The sequence below is a fragment of the Giraffa tippelskirchi genome, chromosome 10, assembly GCF_054371585.1.
Source record: "Giraffa tippelskirchi isolate mGirTip1 chromosome 10, T2T-mGirTip1v1.2.pri, whole genome shotgun sequence".
In the NCBI taxonomy this organism is placed as follows: domain Eukaryota; kingdom Metazoa; phylum Chordata; class Mammalia; order Artiodactyla; family Giraffidae; genus Giraffa; species Giraffa tippelskirchi.
In genome coordinates this window covers 58,162,696-58,180,716 of record NC_137284.1, presented here as the reverse complement: position 1 = coordinate 58,180,716, position 18,021 = coordinate 58,162,696, and the positions used below count along the sequence as shown (strand labels likewise).

Here is an 18,021-nt window from a genome sequence, read left to right as displayed (position 1 = left end):
GTCTGGGGTCTCATCTGGACTCTGCCACTTACTTCCTGAGTGACCCCAGGGAAGCCTCAGATTCACTATCTCTAAGAGGGCATAATACTAATAGTGTGCTATGCTGTGCTTAGCCGCTCAGTCGTGTCCAATTCTTTGCGACCCCATGGACTGTAGCCCGCCAGGCTCCTCTGTCCATGGAGATTCTCCAGGCAAGAATACTGGAATGGGTTGCCATGCCCTCCTCCAAGGGATCTTCCCAACCCAGGGATGGAACCCAGGTCTCCTGCATTGTAGGCAAATTCTTTACCCTCTGAGCCCTCCCTAATAATATTGTTGTGACATCCAGGGGCTAATACATATCATGAACTCTTAGAATGGAGCCTGACGTATTGTAAGCACTCAACAGGTGTTAGCTGTTAGCACTATATTTTATATAGGAATATTAACAAAAGGAATGACTTGCAAACCAAAGTGAATTGTAGTCAAAAAGTGGGACTTAAAATACTCTATTGACAGTCTCACACATTTTATTTTAGAGATTAAAATCTCTTTATTGGTCAAAAATTAGTAATGATTTAAACTTACCTTTCCTCTTGCACATTTAATCACACACCACCACTCTAGAAAATCCACATACATAAACAGTGTTAAAAAAGTAAGATGGGAAGAGAGAGAGAGAGCAGCTTAGCATCTGGGGACGTTCATACAATGAGATCCAACAGATCCAAGTTAAATGCTAGCAAACACTATTGAAAAATATGACGCGAGCTATTTGCTACATCTACTATAACATAATGGTATTATTCTGAACAGCTGACCACATTTCCAATCATAAATATCCTTAGAAAGTTTAGTGTGTATTCTCAAATAAGTGTATTCCTTCTGTTAGGTCTTGCTCAGATTCTGTATGTGTGCATATATGTGTGTGTGTGTGTTTGTGTGTATAGTGTAATATATATACATTTGCAATACTGTGCCATTTAGAATAAAGCATAAAGTCAAGCTATATAATAATTTATTATTGATCTTTAATAAAAATATTAAAATATATTTGTCTTTTTATCTAGGAATAGAGAAGCTTGCACAGAAAGGGAAATCATTGTCCCCTTTAGCAAGTATAACTGGAATATCACTCTTTTTGATTATATCCATGTGTCTTCTTCTCCTATGGAAAAAATTTCAACCCTACAAAGGTAGGTTAAAATTGAAAAAATATATATGAATGGTTTATATGTATACTAAAAAGTATCTTACTGTGTTTTTTTCTTTCTTGGTTTTTAGTTATAAAACAAAAGCTAGAAGGCAGGTAATGCACATGTATCTATGAAAATAATTTTTCTCTTGAATGCTTTTTCCTCAATGATTAAGACTGACAGAAACACCAATTTGTCTTTGCAGGCCAGAAACAGAATACAGGAAAGCACGAACATTTTCAGGTAATGGCCAGGCTGAGAGGGGCTGTTTATTATCATTATTAATATATATTGTTAATATTAACTATTCTATACAATGTACTATTGAGATAACAGAATTCATGAGATAATGCTAACCATCCCCTCCCACGGTGACTGCCCTCACTTCACGAAGTGCCGTCCCTTGTAATAGTTTTGTGTAGTTCACATAGATCTGTAAGATAAGCCCCGAAAGACACTTTCAACACCATTGTACAGGCAAGAGAACTAAGGCTCAGATAGACTATCATTCACCCACCATCACTGACCCATATTCCATTGATCGGATCCTCTTACAATTTTGGAACTGCCCAAGTTTTCCTTCACTGTGTCAGTTTGTAAAGCAGACACAGTGCTGACAGCTCCTGTCCAGGGAGAAGAGGAAAGGGAGGTCCCCCAGGTTGCTGCTTCTCCGACCCTAGGGGTGCCTGTCACTGCCATCACTTCTGACTCCCACCTGAGTTGTTATGTTAACAGTGGGGCTTTTGCTCAGGCCTTAGAGTCATAGGAGCTGGATTTCTGTCCCATATGTGCCTCTTCCCCCCAATGTCACCTTGGGAAAATTATTTTTCCTGACCTCAACTCATCTCTACAATAGAACTCAACTTCCTCTCAGGGTTGCTCTGAGAATTAAATCCAGTGTTATAGGTGCCTAATACAATGCCTGGATGCTTAGTAAACATGGATCTTCTTACCCTTATATAGTCCTTTCTCACAAATAATAAAGTGTCAGGGTTCTGAAAGCTCCCAGAGACTATCTGGAGGAGCCACCCTACATTTTACAGATGATAGTTTAGGTGATATTGGACTTGTGTATTCTATTTTGTATGCATAGGCAGCCATGAAGTGAAGTGAAAGTTGTTCAGTCGTGTTCAACTCTTTGTGACCCTATGGTCTATACAGTCCATGGAATTCTCCAGGCCAGAATACTGGAGTGGGTACCCTTTCCCTTCTCCAGGGGGTCTTCCCAACCCAGGTATTGAACCCAGGTCTCTCACTTTGCAGGTGGATTCTTTACCAGCTGAGCCACAAGGGAAGCTCTTAGTCACTTATTTTTTTCTTAATAGTCCTGGTGGACTCTGTTAGATCTAGCAGGATACAGCAATATTATGGGTGAGTTAAGAACTGCAGCAATTGACAGATTGAGTCCTTGGTGGCCATAAGTCTCTGGTAACTGAAAGTTACAAAGGGCAAGTCTGCCCACATGTGTTTATTTGAATATATATGACACACCATTGTTCCCACATCAGACTTTTAAGAATAATTGTCCCAATTCAGTTTCAATTCTGAGCTTCAAAAGGAGTAATTTCCAGTACTACATAGTGGCAGCATGACTATAGAGGATTGTTGTTGTTGTTCAGTTACTCAGTTGTGTCCAACTCTTTGCGACCCCATGGACTGCAGCAAGCCAGGCTTCCCTGTCCTTCACTATCTCCCAGAATTTGCTCAATTTCATGTCCATTGAGTCAATGGGAAATGTTAAATTGGTTTTACACACATACCACTTGAAGCAAACCATGAAGATCACTTTATAAAGGTTTTGTTTTTCGAAAAAAAAAAGTATAACAATCGCAGTTCAAGGCATTTGGTTTGTAAGGAGTATTTGTTTTCCATTTCAGGCCACGAGGATGCGCTGGATGACTTTGGAATATACGAATTTGTTGCTTTTCCAGAGGCTTCTGGTGTTGCCAGGGTTGGTTTTCTAGTGGCTGCTTATCCTAGAAGTAGCCTTCTGCTTCAGCAGAGGTGTAAGCAGCATTCCTTTAAACCTGGGGGCATTGCAATCCAATGGCTGCACGACCCTCAGCCGTATTGACTCACTCTATAATGAATGTCAGTGCTGGATCTGGGGAGCCAAAGTGTCTTTCTAAGCCTCTATCAAAAAGGCTAATACAAATAAGGAAATTACACGAATTCATAAGCATTCTTTACCTGGTAAGCTCAGTGGAGAGAGAATTAACTTGGTTAAAGGTCAAAAGAATTGAATAAAAGAGGGATGGAGAGACCCTGGTTTAAATCATTCTGCATCACTTCAGTGACTGTGGACTGTCTCTTCACTGACTCTCTGTGATTCAGTTTCCCCTTTAATTCCCCCTCATATCCCCCGAGGACATTGCAGAGACCACTGATTATACAAGTACTTTATGCTCTTCAGAAGAAAGGTAGTGTAGAAACCCAAAATATCCAGGTACATATTTTTATTTTTTTCTGAAGGTGCAAGAGAACTTTTGTACAGTTGAAGCTTTTTTTTTTTTTTTCAGTCTGCACAGACAAGGTCTTTGAAGCAATCAATTTTGTTTAGAGACAAACAGAATGTTTCTCTGAGCTAATCAGCTCATTAACATTTTTATAGATTTATATACAACTGATCTTTCCTATTTCCTTATTCCCTTATGATAGTTCACCTAAGAAAGGGGCCCCTGAAATGAACTAGTTGCCTCTGGGCATTTTCATTTCCATTTTTTAAAACTAACTATTTGCCATTTGGGATTGGTTGTCTTACTTGTTCAGAGAGTTCTAAGGTTCTGAGGTTTATCCAGCAAGTTACCTGGCCACAGGCTTTACTTCTCAAATGCCAGTGAGTAATGGAGGGGGAATAATGGAATTTCATCCTCTTGTGGGTGACTCATAGCACCAGTGTCCACGTCATCACAGGTAAAGGGCAAAGCTGCACTGCAAAATCTTTGCAACTTCCTGTTCAGTCTCAGGCAGGATAGGCTCACCATTCACTTCTACAAACAAAAAAGACAAAAATAAATAATTTGCTGGATCAGTTATTTCAGAGACAGCTCCTCATGACAGCAAGCACCCCTCTCAGGCATGTCTTTTAAATGGGAAAGCAGGAAACTGAAGCTTGATAAGACCTGGAAATGAATTTTGAAGTCATATTTTATTCCTAGGAATGCATTGGAAAGGGGTGAGTTCTATGTCAGAAACTTTAAATTTATTCTTGCAATTAATCAGCATTCAGTTTTAAGATTGTACTGAGAGGACTCTGTTTGCTCAAAATGCTACAGTTCTAAAGAACCTAAGGCCAAGAAATGAATGCTTGATTACATACCAGAGAAGTGAAAGTGTTAGCCACCTAGTCATGTCCAACTCTTTGTGACCCCATGAACTGAAGCCCACCAGGCTCCTCTGTCCATGAGATTCTCCAGGCAGGAATACTGGAGTGGGTAGCCATTCCTTTCTCCAGGGGATCTTCCCAACCCAGGGATCAAACTCAGATTTCCTGCATTGCAAGCAGATTTTTTACCATCTGATGCACCAGGGAATCTGTCATAAGTGGAATAACTCGATTTGGAACCATACCCATCTTCAGAGATGCGAACTCTTGAGGAACCAGCTGAGGTCTTTCATTGGCAGTTCCAGGTGCTTTGGGAAGAAGTGAGAAACCAACACAAACAACTCTAGGAGGAGGAGGAAAAGGATCCACATTAGAAGCAGCCAGAATTGTGTGAAGATTAACAGCTAAATGCAATGGCTTTGAGAAAGGAATAATAATAACTTTACCAAGGTCTCAAAATTGAAGTTACGAAGGGGAGAATTACTAACTTTATGAGTTTTCAAAAATCAAAATCCATCTTTTAGTTTCTCGTGATACATGTACAGATGAATACTCCTTCTCTATCTACTTTCTATACCTTTCATTGTCCATTTAGCACTTCTTTTTTGGGGATTGTACAGAAAACAATGGCATGGAACGAACTAATTTATTACTTGCTAACAGCTCTAGTATTAGGTTAGGTGAGTAAGTTAGTCATTTTCTATATAGATTGCTTTTCTGAAAAACTTTTAAAGACTTTTTTTGATGTAGACCATTTTTAAAGTGTTTATTGAATTTGTGACAATATTGCTTCTGTTTTATGTTTCGGATTTTTGGCCACAAGGCATGTGGGATCTTAGCCACTGATCGGGAATAGGACCTGCACCCACTGTATTGGTAGGCAAAGTCTTAACCACTGGACCAGCAGAGAACCTTGTATATTGCTTTTATCATAGCCCCTGAATACCCCTATACCAAAGAAAATCAAGAATTGATCTTAAGTCCAGACTCTGAACCAAACTTCCCTTGACACAAAAATGATGGGATGAATCGAATCACATAGCCTAGGACTGTTGTGAAAGCTTTAACAAGTAGAATGGAAATAGGAAGTTTCCAGAAAAACCTGAAGCTAAGATGTTCCAAAGTGATCTGGCAAGTCAAATGGGGATGAAACAAAGAACTCTTCAGATGATCTATATAGTGCAAAGACTCCTCTACAGGTAGGACTGAAAAGTGGCCACAAGTACAATGAACATAGGACGAGTTGGGATGAGGAGGGGAGCCAGACTTTAGCTAAGGACTTGGAAAGCAGTGCTTATAAGAATAACAGCATCAAATATAAGAAATAGGAGTTAATGAAACAAAAATGCCAGTTACAATAATAAAATACATGTTGATCTTAACCAAGCATATGCTACTATACTTTCCACATTCATCCAAGCCTTTATTTTTTTTTAATTCACAAGCTTTTATAGTATGTTTTATCTTGTTGAATAAAAACATCCAGTATTCCATTTTAAGTCTTTACTTTTAAAGCCCACTACTGCATTCAAACCAAACCATCTTCCCTTGTATGTTCTGTATTTCTTGGTACTGTCTTTACTAGCTTGCCATGTGATGAGGGCTTCCGGCTATACATTACTCTTTTTCCTAAACCACCTTTGCATACGATTGGCAGTTGGTATCAAAAAGCTAAGACTGAGATATAATATAAAGGATAGTAATATATGCTCTTTTATTCTAAGCTATCCTGATATCTTCTCTTTTGCTGTTTTTTCCTTTCTATTGCACTTCCTTTACAGTACTGCCAGCTTTTTGCTTAAATGGAGGAAAAAAGTGATAGTTTGCCCAGCTATTCCTCTTCTGACCTCATAGCTGTGCCACTGCACAAACTACTATAGGGTAAGTGCAAGGAACTGTAGCAAGGAGGAAATGGATATTGAAGGGAAATTTTTATTGTTTAGTCGCTAAGCCGTATCCGACTCTTTTGCCACCCCATGGACTGTAGCCCATCAGGCTTCTCTGTTATGGGTTTTCCCAGGCAAGAATACCGGAGTGGGTTGCCATGCCCTCCTCCACGGGATCTTCCCTACCCTGGGATCAAACTCACATCTTCTGCGTTGGCAGGTGGATTCTTTACCACTGAGTCACCAGGGAAGGCCATGAAGGGAAGTTAAACAGTTCTAATTCTCTCATCATCACCTCTTCCAGTTGTTTTCAACTGTGTAGCATAGTGGAAATTCCATTTGCTAGTCTGCAAATTTTTTTAATGTGCCCTGTTTTCTAGATCCCAACGAGATCTGTTCCAGCCTCTGATGGTGTACCAGGGCAAGATTTGCACAGTACAATTTACGAAGTTATTCAGCACATCCCTGCCCAACAGCAAGATCATCCAGAGTAAGTATGAACTTGTGTTTGATGATGCTATGTTAGAGGGCTCAGCATTCAGCCCCTGCTGTCCCCAGAGTTTATTGAAAGGTTCAGAAGAAAAAAATACATTAAAAACATAAAATTATAGCTCCCATACATGTGAACACACTTTCCCACCTGGAAACAGCTGTAAGAAATAAAACGTACAAGTATCTTTTGGGGCCAAGTACTTGGGCCAGTGGACCAGACACAGAGCTCTAGAATCTAGCATTTCCCCCGATGAATCCACTTCTGGAGAAGAACGGAGTCGTTAGACCAGTTCTCAAGCCATCTTGGTTATCTTGCTGATTTTCCAGTGGCTGTAGGGTTTTTGGAAAAGGAAATGGTAACCCACTCCAGTATGCTTGCCTGGATAATCCCATGGACGAAGGAGAATAGCAGGCTACAGTCCATGGGCCGCAAAGAGTCAAACACGACTTCAGCAACTAAGCACACATGTAGTGGGTTTAGAGTCGGTGATCTACCACTACAAATGGGTGTACTCACGTTCAGTCACTCAGTCGTGTCCAACTCTGCAACTCCGTGGACTGTAGCCCACCGGGCTCCACTGTCCATGGAAGTTTCCCGACAAGAATACTGGAGTGGGGTGCCATTTCATCCTCCAGGGGATCTTCCTGACCCAGGGATCGAACCCGTGTCTCTTGTGTCTCCTGCATTGGCAAGCGTATCACTACATATAGGACCAGGAAAAAATAACCTGCAAAATGTGCCCAACACTGTCCCCATCAAATGCCCACCTCTCACAGATTCAAAGCAGTCTACTCTCAAGTGAATAGAACCACCATAGTAAGGACTGGTCTCACTCCCAGAAAAGCCTGGAAACTGCTCATCCAGTCAACCTGGGGGCTGACACCAGGCAGTCGCCTTCCCTTCCCATAGGTGGAAAAACTATGCCAACAGCCTTTTGGAATAATGAAATGAACTTCCCTTTTTTGCGGGCTGTAGCTGCCTGCAGGCGTAACTGCCTCGAACCATCTTCCATCATTTCTTTATTTGTCATTTATTGACTTTGAAAAGAACATCAATAACCATGCACAGGAACTTCCCCTTTGGCAAAAGAAAACAGTTCTAGCAAAGTAATTCATACACACCTCTGGGTAAATACCAAAAATAACAGCTAGCAATGGATGAATGCATGGGAAATGGTCTTCCAGGGAGGAGACCCAGCCCTGGGGGGCTGTGCATTCATTTAAGGGCTGAATAAGTGACAGGAGCACTTCAGAGGACCCCATCAGTGCATTCCTTCTTGTCTCAAGGAACCTGGAGAAAAGGGAGTCAGGTAACTAGGAGCAGACCCTGACAGAGCTGGGAGCTTAGGGTTTGAAAAGAAAAGAAAATTGCTTTGTAGCATTATGTTATTAATCTAATAGGACACCATAGTGGAATGTTATTCCAGGACAGTTAAATAAAACCTCTCGAAAATGATACCTAACCCTCTTTACTGTCTGGAATAGAAAATGAAGGGTATTTTTCTTTGTTAAAAATAAGGAATATATAGAATTTTGAGAGTATGTCTGCTTCTTAATTTTAAGATTTTATCTGCTTCCTAATTTTAAGATTGTTTCCAAGCAAAAATTTTGCCCCATTTAAATTCATTTGTTTTTTATATGTCCTTTATTCTATATTTTTCCAGTTAGCCTGCAAACAAACCAAAGGAACACTTGAGGTTTATCTCTTAAGTCTCCAAATAATGAAATAAATATTGATTTTCAACTGTGGAGTATGGCAGCTATAATTTCAGAACACCAAATAAAATGATTTGGTGAAAAAAAAATGATTCCTCAAGTTAAAAATAAAAATCATCCTCTGAAATTAGACTGCTTTCAGACATGAACAATATCGCTAGAATTTGAGAGTATAAAATTTTATTTCAGAAATAAACTTTGAAGGTTGAAAATTAGCAGAAAAGCTCTTTTTCAAGTTCATTATGGACTATTTAACTGCTGTTGAAGACATGCTCCTTCCAGGGGCAGTCCACTCAAGACTCCCCCCGACCACACACACACACCTAGCCCCAGTGCTTCCCATGTTGCAGAAACCAGTACTCGAGAAGCCAAGCGCCACACTCGGAGAGTTGGAGAACTCAGGTTCATTATACCAGTGGGCCCAGAGGAGTTAACACTCCAAGCTCTGAGCCCCGAACAAAGAGGTTACAGAGTTTTTATAGACAGACTGTAGTGGACAACACTAGCTGTTAATAGGCTGGTTTAAACTAAGGGGTTTCGCGGGCAGGAGCAGCAACTAAGATGGGGAGGGGGCTGCCTGGCCTGGACAGGCATGATGAAGCAGGTTTGCAGGGGCTGGGCCATTGGAAAGAGCAGGACAAGGGTGAGTGAGATAAACTCCAGTTCCTAGTATTTCAAGTCCCCACTTTCTGAGACTACGTGACCTATGTGATCTAGACTCTGCAAGGGGCAAGCTGAGTTACAGAGGCAGAAGGAGAAGGAGGTTATGTAAAATTTTAATTTTTCCTCTTCACCCACTTCCTGTCTCTGTGGCCTTTCTCTTCTCACCTCATTCCTCCCCATCTTCTGAGGAAGTTCCCTTTGTGTGTCTTTGTCTTGACTTTACCTCCATCCTGAGATGTCTTCCCTCTCTGAATCTGCCTTCTCTTTCCTTCTCCTTCTCTGTAAGGCTGTCTCCCTCCTCTCTAGTATCGCTTTTAAATTTTTTCTTCTCTTTCTCTCTTCCAGCTCAATCTAAAGGGGAACCAACATTTTTTTAAACTGTTGTTTTCCTTGAATACAGATGTGGCTACCTATTCTAAATTTTAAAAACAAGCAGGTAGAATATTTTCTTTTTATTTCATCAGAAGCTGTTTTGCACTTGTATTTTTTTATAGTCAATCCACAAACATCTCCAGGTCATTAACTATGTACTAGGGATAGAGATTAAATATAAGACATAGTCTTTTAGAGGTTTCATAGCTTAGTGGGCTCCTCTTTGCTTGTTTTAACTGAAGATCAGTAATCCTTAATAGAACAAGTATTCCTCAATAGAATAAACATTCCCTAAGCATGCAGAAATCATTTTTCTTTCCTGATTATCTATGGTTTTGTTCTCTAGGTCCAATTAAATTCAGAGATCAATTTTATGAATAATGCAGTATTACAGATGGTTAGTGAATCTCCAGCATTCCCAGCTTGAGGTAAAGAACTGTAACTTACTGCTTTCTTTACCTCTATTTGACAGTTGGTTCTGAGATAGAAACACAGCCAAAGTATTTTTCCTTTGGCTCTTGGATTATTATTCTAGCAGTGTTGTTTTCATTACTACATGCGTCTATTACCTAACTGAACTGGTGTTTAACAAATTGGTGAGTTGGCCTGTGTTCATATTCTAGTACTCAGTCATTTGTTTATTGAATTCATGGCTGCATTTATTTAATGCTGTCTGTCGACCTCATTAAACACTCTTGGCACAGTTTGTTTTAAACCCAACTTGCTCATAGGACATTCACGTAAGTCAACCTTTTAGTTTCAAAAAGAAATTATCTACAGAATTGAGTGGTGGCTTACTCTTTATAATAATTAACTTGTAAATGTAGTTTTCTTGAACTAGTTCAAAGCTCTCATTATTTGCAGCTGAAGAAGGGAATAAATGAAGTTAAGGTTCTTCAACCTGTAGACCTGGAAATCTGTAGAACATTTTGCATGTCTCTTCACTAGGTAAGCATTCACGGGCAAAAAGCAGTGCATTTAAGTGAAATAAGGAAAGCACGTTTTGAGGAAAGCAGTGGAAATGTATATTCATCTGCAATCAGTGAAGAAATCAAGCCAGATGCCTCTTACTCATTGGTCCTTTTAACGCAGAATAAAGTCATTTATAAAAATCTGACTGCAGATTTTCCAGCATACACACAAAGCATTGTGCTGCAGAGGAGCATGGTGGGGCAAGAGTTCCCAGTGGACAGTCTTTATCGTGCTGACAGAAGAAATAAAAGGACGGGACTTTCCAATTACTTTTTTTGTATCATGTTTCCTACAAAGCTCAATTAGTTCTAATCTCTACTTTCCCTTTCCTCAGCACCAACAGTATCCTATCTAACCTACAAGTGTGGAAACTTTTATTTGTAAAATCTTCAGCAAGCTTTGTTTTATTAAATTTTAAATTGCTACACTTTTAAATTTTCATTCCCAAAATTCCTTCTTGCTACTTGTACCATGGAATAATAAAGATGATTGTCACAAAAGCAAGAGTGTGTCTTCTCCTAGGTTGTCAATCACCAATGGAGTTTTTTTAAAGACTTGTAAAACAGTGAAGGAAATGACTTATTAAAGTCTGATTTTTACTTTTGTTCAAGGAACAATGGATTCAAATTAATTATTATGCTTTTGCTTGTATATAGCCTTGATTCTTTGTCTTGTAGAGTAAAAATCTTACATAAATTCACATTATAGAATTAGATTTTTTTTAATCCCTTTTCCCCAGTGTGCATCATGGAGAGCTACTAAAATAAGACTCTTGCTCTCACGTGGCTGTTTACTTTTCAGGCTTGAAATTTTTACTTTATTGGATTGTGAATTCTCCTTGTACATTGCTGTATTCTAAAAAAACAAAAACAGAAACCAAATGGTAGAATTTTAAAACACCATTTTATAACTCGCAAATGAAATAACTGATTCAGGTAACAGTTAGCACTAGGCAAGACTGCTAGATAAAAGTTCAGATGAAACTACCAAGAATTCTGTGGTAGAAACCCTGTGTAGGAAAGGTGGTCGCGGCCCAGAGAGAAGCAGGTGTACAGAGTTGCACAGATAGCTGCAGGGTACAGCGAGGCCTGGGGAGTGGGGTCGGAACAGTCATCCAAGTCTTGTAGATCTTGAAGATGAAAGACAAATATTTATATTCACTGACTTTGCCTACAGATACCCTGACCTGCCAGTGCCACTCTTTAGGACTTCATTCTGGCTAAATAAAGGTAGAAGCAGTCTAAATATACAGCAGTGGGGGATTTAAAATGACATCAGTGACATTAAGTCCATGCAGTGACTCACCTTCCAACTATTAAAAAAGAAGAAATATGACAAAATTTTCTGACTTTAAGCTATGTCTCATGGCCTATTATTTTATACAGGAGAAAGAAATCAAAAGAAGAGCATTTCCTGCAAATCCAAACTATGATAAAGAATTACCTCACAAAGGTCAGAATGGCCATTATTAAAACAACTATAAATAATAAATGTTGGAGAGGATGTGGAGAAAAAGGAACATTCCTACACTGTTGGTGGGAGTGAAAATTGGTGCTGCCACTATGAAGAACCATATGGAGGTTCTGTAAAAAACTAAAAATAGAGCTACGATATGACCCAGCATAACCACACTTGGGCTTATATCTGGAGAAAATGCTAATTCTGAAAGATCCATGCACCCCAGTGTTCATTGCAGCACTATAGGCAAGACATGGAAGCACCTAAATGTCCATCAACAGATGAATGGATAAAGAAGATGGGATAGTTATATACAGTGGAATATTAGATGACCATGAAAAAGAATGAAATAATGTCATTTGCAGCAACATGGATGAACCTAGAGATTATCATTCTAAGTGAAGTAAGCGAGAGAAAGACAAATACCATTTGATATTGCTTATATACAGAATCGAAAAAATGATATAAATGAACTAATTTACAAAATATAAATAGACCTACAGGCATAGAAAACAACCTGTGGTTACTTAAAAGGAAAGGGAGGGGAGGACTAAATTAAGAGTTTGGGATTAACATATATACACTCAGTTCAGTTCAGTTCAGTCGCTCAGTCATGTCTGACTCTTTGCGACCCCATGAATTGCAGCACGCCAGGCCTCTCTGTCCATCACCAACTCCCGGAGTCTACCCAAACCCATGTCCATCGAGTCAGTGATGCCATCCAACCATCTCATCCTCTATCGTCCCATTCTCCTCCTTCCCCCAATCCTACCCAGCATTAGGGTCTTTTCCAATGAGTCAACTCTTTGCATGAGGTGGCCAAAGTATTGGAGTTTCAGCTTCAACATCAGTCCTTCCAATGAACACCCAGGATTGAGCTCCTTTAGGATGGATTGATTGGATCTCCTTGCAGTCCAAGGGACTCCCAAGAGTCTTCTCCAACACCACAGTTAAAAAGCATCAATTCTGCGGTGCTCAGCTTTCTTCACCGTCCAACTCTCACATCCATACATGACCACTGGAAAAACCATAGCCTTGACTAGACGGACTTTTGTTGGCAAAGTAATGTCTCTGCTTTTAAATATGCTATCTAGGTTGGCCATAACCTTCCTTCCAAGGAGTAAGCGTCTTTTAACTTCGTGGCTGCAGTCACCATCAGCAGTGATTTTGGAGCCCAAAAAAATAAAGTCTGACACTGTTTCTACTGTTTCCCCATCTATTTCACATGAAGTGATGGGACCAGATGCCATGATCTTAGTTTTCTGAACGTTGAGCTTTAAGCCAACTTTTTCACTCTCCTCTTTCACTTTCATCAAGAGGCTCTTTAGTTCTTCTTCACTTTCTGCCATAAGGGTGGTGTCATCTGCATATCTGAGGTTATTGATATTTCTCCCGGCAATCTTGATTCCAGCTTGTGTTTCTTCCAGCCCAGCATTTCTCATGATGTACTCTGCATATAAGTTAAATAAGCAGAGTGACAATATACAGCCTTGACGTACTCATTTTCCTATTTGGAACCAGTCTGTGCAGGGCAAAGGCTAATAGAGTTTTGCCACGAGAACGCACTGGTAATAGCAAACACCCTATTCCAACAACACAAGAGAAGACTCTACACGTGGACATCACCAGATGGTCAACACCAAAATCAGATTGATTATATTCTTTGCAGCCAAAGATGGAGAAGCTCTATACAGTCAGCAAAAACAAGACCGGGAGCAGACTGTGGCTCAGATCATGAACTGCTTATTGCCAAATTCAGACTTGAATTGAAGAAAGTAGGGAAAACCACTAGACCATTCAGGTATGACCTAGATCAAATCCCTTATGAGTATACAGTGGAAGTGACAAATAGATTTAAGGGACTAGACCTGATAGACAGAATGCCTGATGAACTATGGACAGAGGTTCGTGACATTGTACAGGAGACAGGGATCAAGAAAATCCCCATGGAAAAGAAATGCAAAAAAGCAAAATGGCTGTCTGAGGAGGCCTTACAGATAGCTGGGAAGAGAAGAGAAGCGAAAAGCAAAGGAGAAAAGGAAAGATATTCTCATCTGAATGCAGAATTCCAAAGAATAGCAAGGAGAGATAAGAAGTCTTCCTCAGTGATCAGTGCAAACAAATAGAGGAAAACAACAGATTGGGAAAGACTAGAGACCTCTTCAAGAAAATTAGAGATACCAAGGGAACATTTCACGCAAAGATAGGCTTGATAAAGGACAGAAATGGTATGGACCTAACAGAAGCAGAAGATATTAAGAAGAGGTGGCAAGAATACACAGAAGAACTGTACAAAAAAGATCTTCACGACCCAGATAATCACGATGGTGTGATCACTCACCTAGAGCCAGACATCCTGGAATGGGAAGTCAAGTGGGCCTTAGAAAGCATCACTACGAACAAAGCTAGTGGAGGTGATGGAATTCCAGTTGAGCTACTTCAAATCCTCAAAGCTGATGCTGTGAAAGTGCTGCACTCGATATGCCAGCAAATCTGGAAAACTCAGCAGTGGCCACAGGACTGGAAAAGGTCAGTTTTCGTTCCAATCCCAAAGAAAGGCAATGCCAAAGAATGCTCAAACTACCGCACAATTGCACTCATCTCACATGCTAGTAAAGTAATGCTCAAAATTCTCCAAGCCAGGCTTCAGCAATATGTGAACCGTGAACTTCCAGATGTTCAAGCTGGATTTAGAAAAGGCAGAGGAACCAGAGATCAAATTGCCAATATCCGCTGGATCATCGAAAAAGCAAGAGAGTTCCAGAAAAACACCTATTTCTGCTTTATTGACTATGCCAAAGCCTTTGACTGTGTGGGTCACAATAAACTGTGGAAAATTCTGAAAGAGATGGGAATACCAGACCATCTGACCTGTCTCTTGAGAAACCCGTATGCACGTCAGGAAGCAACAGTTAGAACTGGACATGGAACAACAGACTGGTTCCAAATAGGAAAAGGAGTACGTCAAGGCTGTATATTGTCACCTTGCTTATTTAACTTATATATACACTACTGTATATAAAATAGATAACCACCAAGGACCTATGTAGCACAGGGAACTCTGCTCAATATTTTGTTATAATATAAAAGGGAAAAGAACCTGAAAAAACTCACTTTGTTGCACACCTCAAACTAACAATATTGTAAATTAACTGCAATAAACAACTAAATTTTTAAGAAGAATAAAAACAATAGCATTTCTTTTTAAAATGCATTTTGAGTAAACCACTATATTTATACTATACCTCTTATATTTTCTTAGAAGCACATGGTGAAAGGAAAACTAAGTCCTACAACCGACCCATTCTTTCCTGGTCTTTTTTCTCTACCAGCCTTATATATTTTTATGCTGGAAAAGTCCATCAGTTCTACCACAAATATTTTTTACTACATTTGGTAAAAAAAAGAGTATTATCTAATTAAAAAAGGAATCCATGCCGATTGTTAAAAGTGTATCTATACTTGGAAATGCAGAAGGCTAACCATAAAGCAATTAAAATCACCTGTAGAGAATGGACCTGAAACGTTCTCATGACGAAAAAAAATGTAATTATGTGAGGTGATGGATGTGTTAACTAACCTTATTGTGGTAATTATTTTACAATATGTACATGTACCAGATCATCACACCTTAGACTTACACAATGTTATATGTCAATTATTTCTCAATAAATCTGGAAAAAATAAATATAAAATCCCTTGTAATTTTACTCCCAGAAAAATAACCTGTTAGAATTTTCTCAGGTTAGTCATGCATATGTTTATTCCTACTCCCTCCAGTTCTAGAAAGGATTTATGGTAGCTCATATAAATGCATAATATAACAAGATAAAATATACCCCTCAAAATAAAGGTGATAAAGAAAACAGGATGAAGGAAAAATGAGAGTTTACAAAGGCAGTGTGAAAAAAGAATGTGGTTAGTAACTAGTATGATGAATTCCCCTTCATCTGAGAATACTGTTTTATACCCCTGAGATCATGCAGCATATACAGGAGGATGTCTAAGGAGGGGCCTCTAAACCAAATGCGATCTGCAGTTGTCAGAGCCAAAGAAAGGTTGCAGTCTTATTGTAGGGCTAGGAGAGAGCAGATCAACTTTCCCTCCAGTCACCCCAGGTCCATCCGCCTCTCTCCTCCTTTCTCAAGCTTGGATTCTTTTCCTTCCAGAGACCGTGTATCTTCTTACTTGGAGTTCAGTTCTGTCGCTCAGTAAAGTCTGACTCTTTGCAACCCCATGGACTGCAGCACGCCAGGCTTCCCAGTCCATCAGCAACTCCCAGAGTTTGCTCAAGCTCATGTCCATCGAGTCGGTGATGCCATCCAACCATCTCATTCTCTGTTTTTCCCTTCTCCTCCTGCCTTCAGTCTTTCCCAGCATCAGGGTCTTTTCCAATGAGTCAGTTCTTCTCATCAGGTGGCCAAAGTATCGGAGCTTCAGCTTCAGTGTCAGTCCTTCCAATGAACATTCAGTATTGATTTCCTTTAGGGTTGACTGATTTGATCTCCTTGCAGTCCAAGGGACTCTCAAGTGTCTTCTCCAGGATCCTAACTACAATAAGCTACTGCTGCATCTCTGTGTTCCTGTTCCTAGATCAAATTTTGGGACACTTTAAAACATAGACAGTCTTAAACAGCCTTGTTCTTTTTTGCTTCAAAATGACAATTTTTTATTGAGGTATAATGGATGTACAGTATTGTAAGTTCTAGGTGTACAACATAGTGATTCACAATTTTAAAGATTGTATTCCACTTTTAGTTATAAAATATTGGATATATTCCCTGTGATGTACAATATATCTTGTAGCTTATTTCACTTTTATTTTTTATTTATTTTTTTAATAGCTGATTAACAATGTTGTGATGGTTTCAAGTGAGCAGTGAAGGGACTCAGCCATATCTATACATGTATCGGTTCGTCCAGAAACTCCCCTCCCACCCAGGTTGCCACATAACATTGAGCAGAGTTCCTGTGCTATACAGTAGGTCCTTACTGGTTATGCATTTTAAATATAACATTAAACAGCCTTTTCTTAAATAGGTAATTATACATTCACATGATTCACAAATCAAAATCCTATAAAAAGTATGCATTAAGAAAACTTTTTTTATTAGTGTTTGGTTTGGGTTTTTGGTTTGGCTGTTTCTGTGTATCCCTCTAGATTTTCTTACCACAACCAAGGGAAATATAAGCACATATTCTTATCTTTTTGAAATTCACTTTTCAATCACTTGTAATTCTTCTCACTTGTGTATCTCTGACACACACAAAAACACACAGACCCTTTTAGCGCATGGTTCCGCTCAAAGCGGTAAGGAATTGCCAAAGGGAGAAATGTGAAAGGACTAGAATCCAATTAACTTTTGCTGTCACTGGTGTGTAACACCAGATGACTCACTGCTTTTTTAGTAAATGGGTATGAAAATCTCATAAATTAATCAAGGGAAGTGATGAACCAACCCAGATGTTCACCTAATTAACAAATTAATCTTTAAAAAACAGCCTAAAGTTCTTTCCTTATTACTAAACATAATTGTGGCTGTTGTTAAAATTTTGAACTTTATATTCCTGCATCTAACTTGGAATAGAATCATATTCCTCTTGCCTATTATTTTGAAAGAGTATATCCTACTGATAATCTTTTAAGCAGAAAAATTAAAATCCTTATGAATAAAACAATTTTCTTTGTTTTTCTGACATTTGAGCACTTCCATATTAATAAGACAATTTTAGATAACATAAATTGTACACATACACTCCAAGAAAGTTCATGTGATCCCTAAGTTTTACAAAATCACACACCCTATAAAGTTCTGTTTAATAAAATTGTATGATAGCACAGTGCATGGCATATAGTTTACTATACGTTATTAAAGATTTAACTTACTTTCAGAAACTTTTAATTTTCTGCTTCTGTATGCGTCTATCATCCCTATGAACTTGTATGTCATTTTTATATATT

General features: G+C 39.1%; 1 protein-coding gene across 15 annotated transcripts in view; it reads left to right on the top strand.

Moving 5' to 3' along the window:
- The window catches only part of HEPACAM2 (HEPACAM family member 2), an 86,108-nt gene that overhangs the window by 48,825 nt on the left and 19,262 nt on the right, over positions 1-18,021 (top strand). For 2 of the 15 annotated variants that reach the window (XM_081531445.1, XM_081531446.1), the window contains 5 exons: positions 1,050-1,175; positions 1,264-1,288; positions 1,381-1,418; positions 3,053-3,126; positions 6,767-6,880. In XM_081531445.1, coding sequence (XP_081387571.1) covers positions 1,050-1,175; positions 1,264-1,288; positions 1,381-1,418; positions 3,053-3,126; positions 6,767-6,880 — 377 coding nt within the window. Of the gene's footprint in view, positions 1-1,049; positions 1,176-1,263; positions 1,289-1,358; positions 1,419-3,052; positions 6,022-6,281; positions 6,382-6,766; positions 6,881-9,975; positions 10,058-10,493; positions 11,102-18,021 lie in introns of those variants that run through there. The other 13 variants (XR_014066074.1, XR_014066072.1, XR_014066073.1 and 10 more) reach the window with 13 other exon arrangements.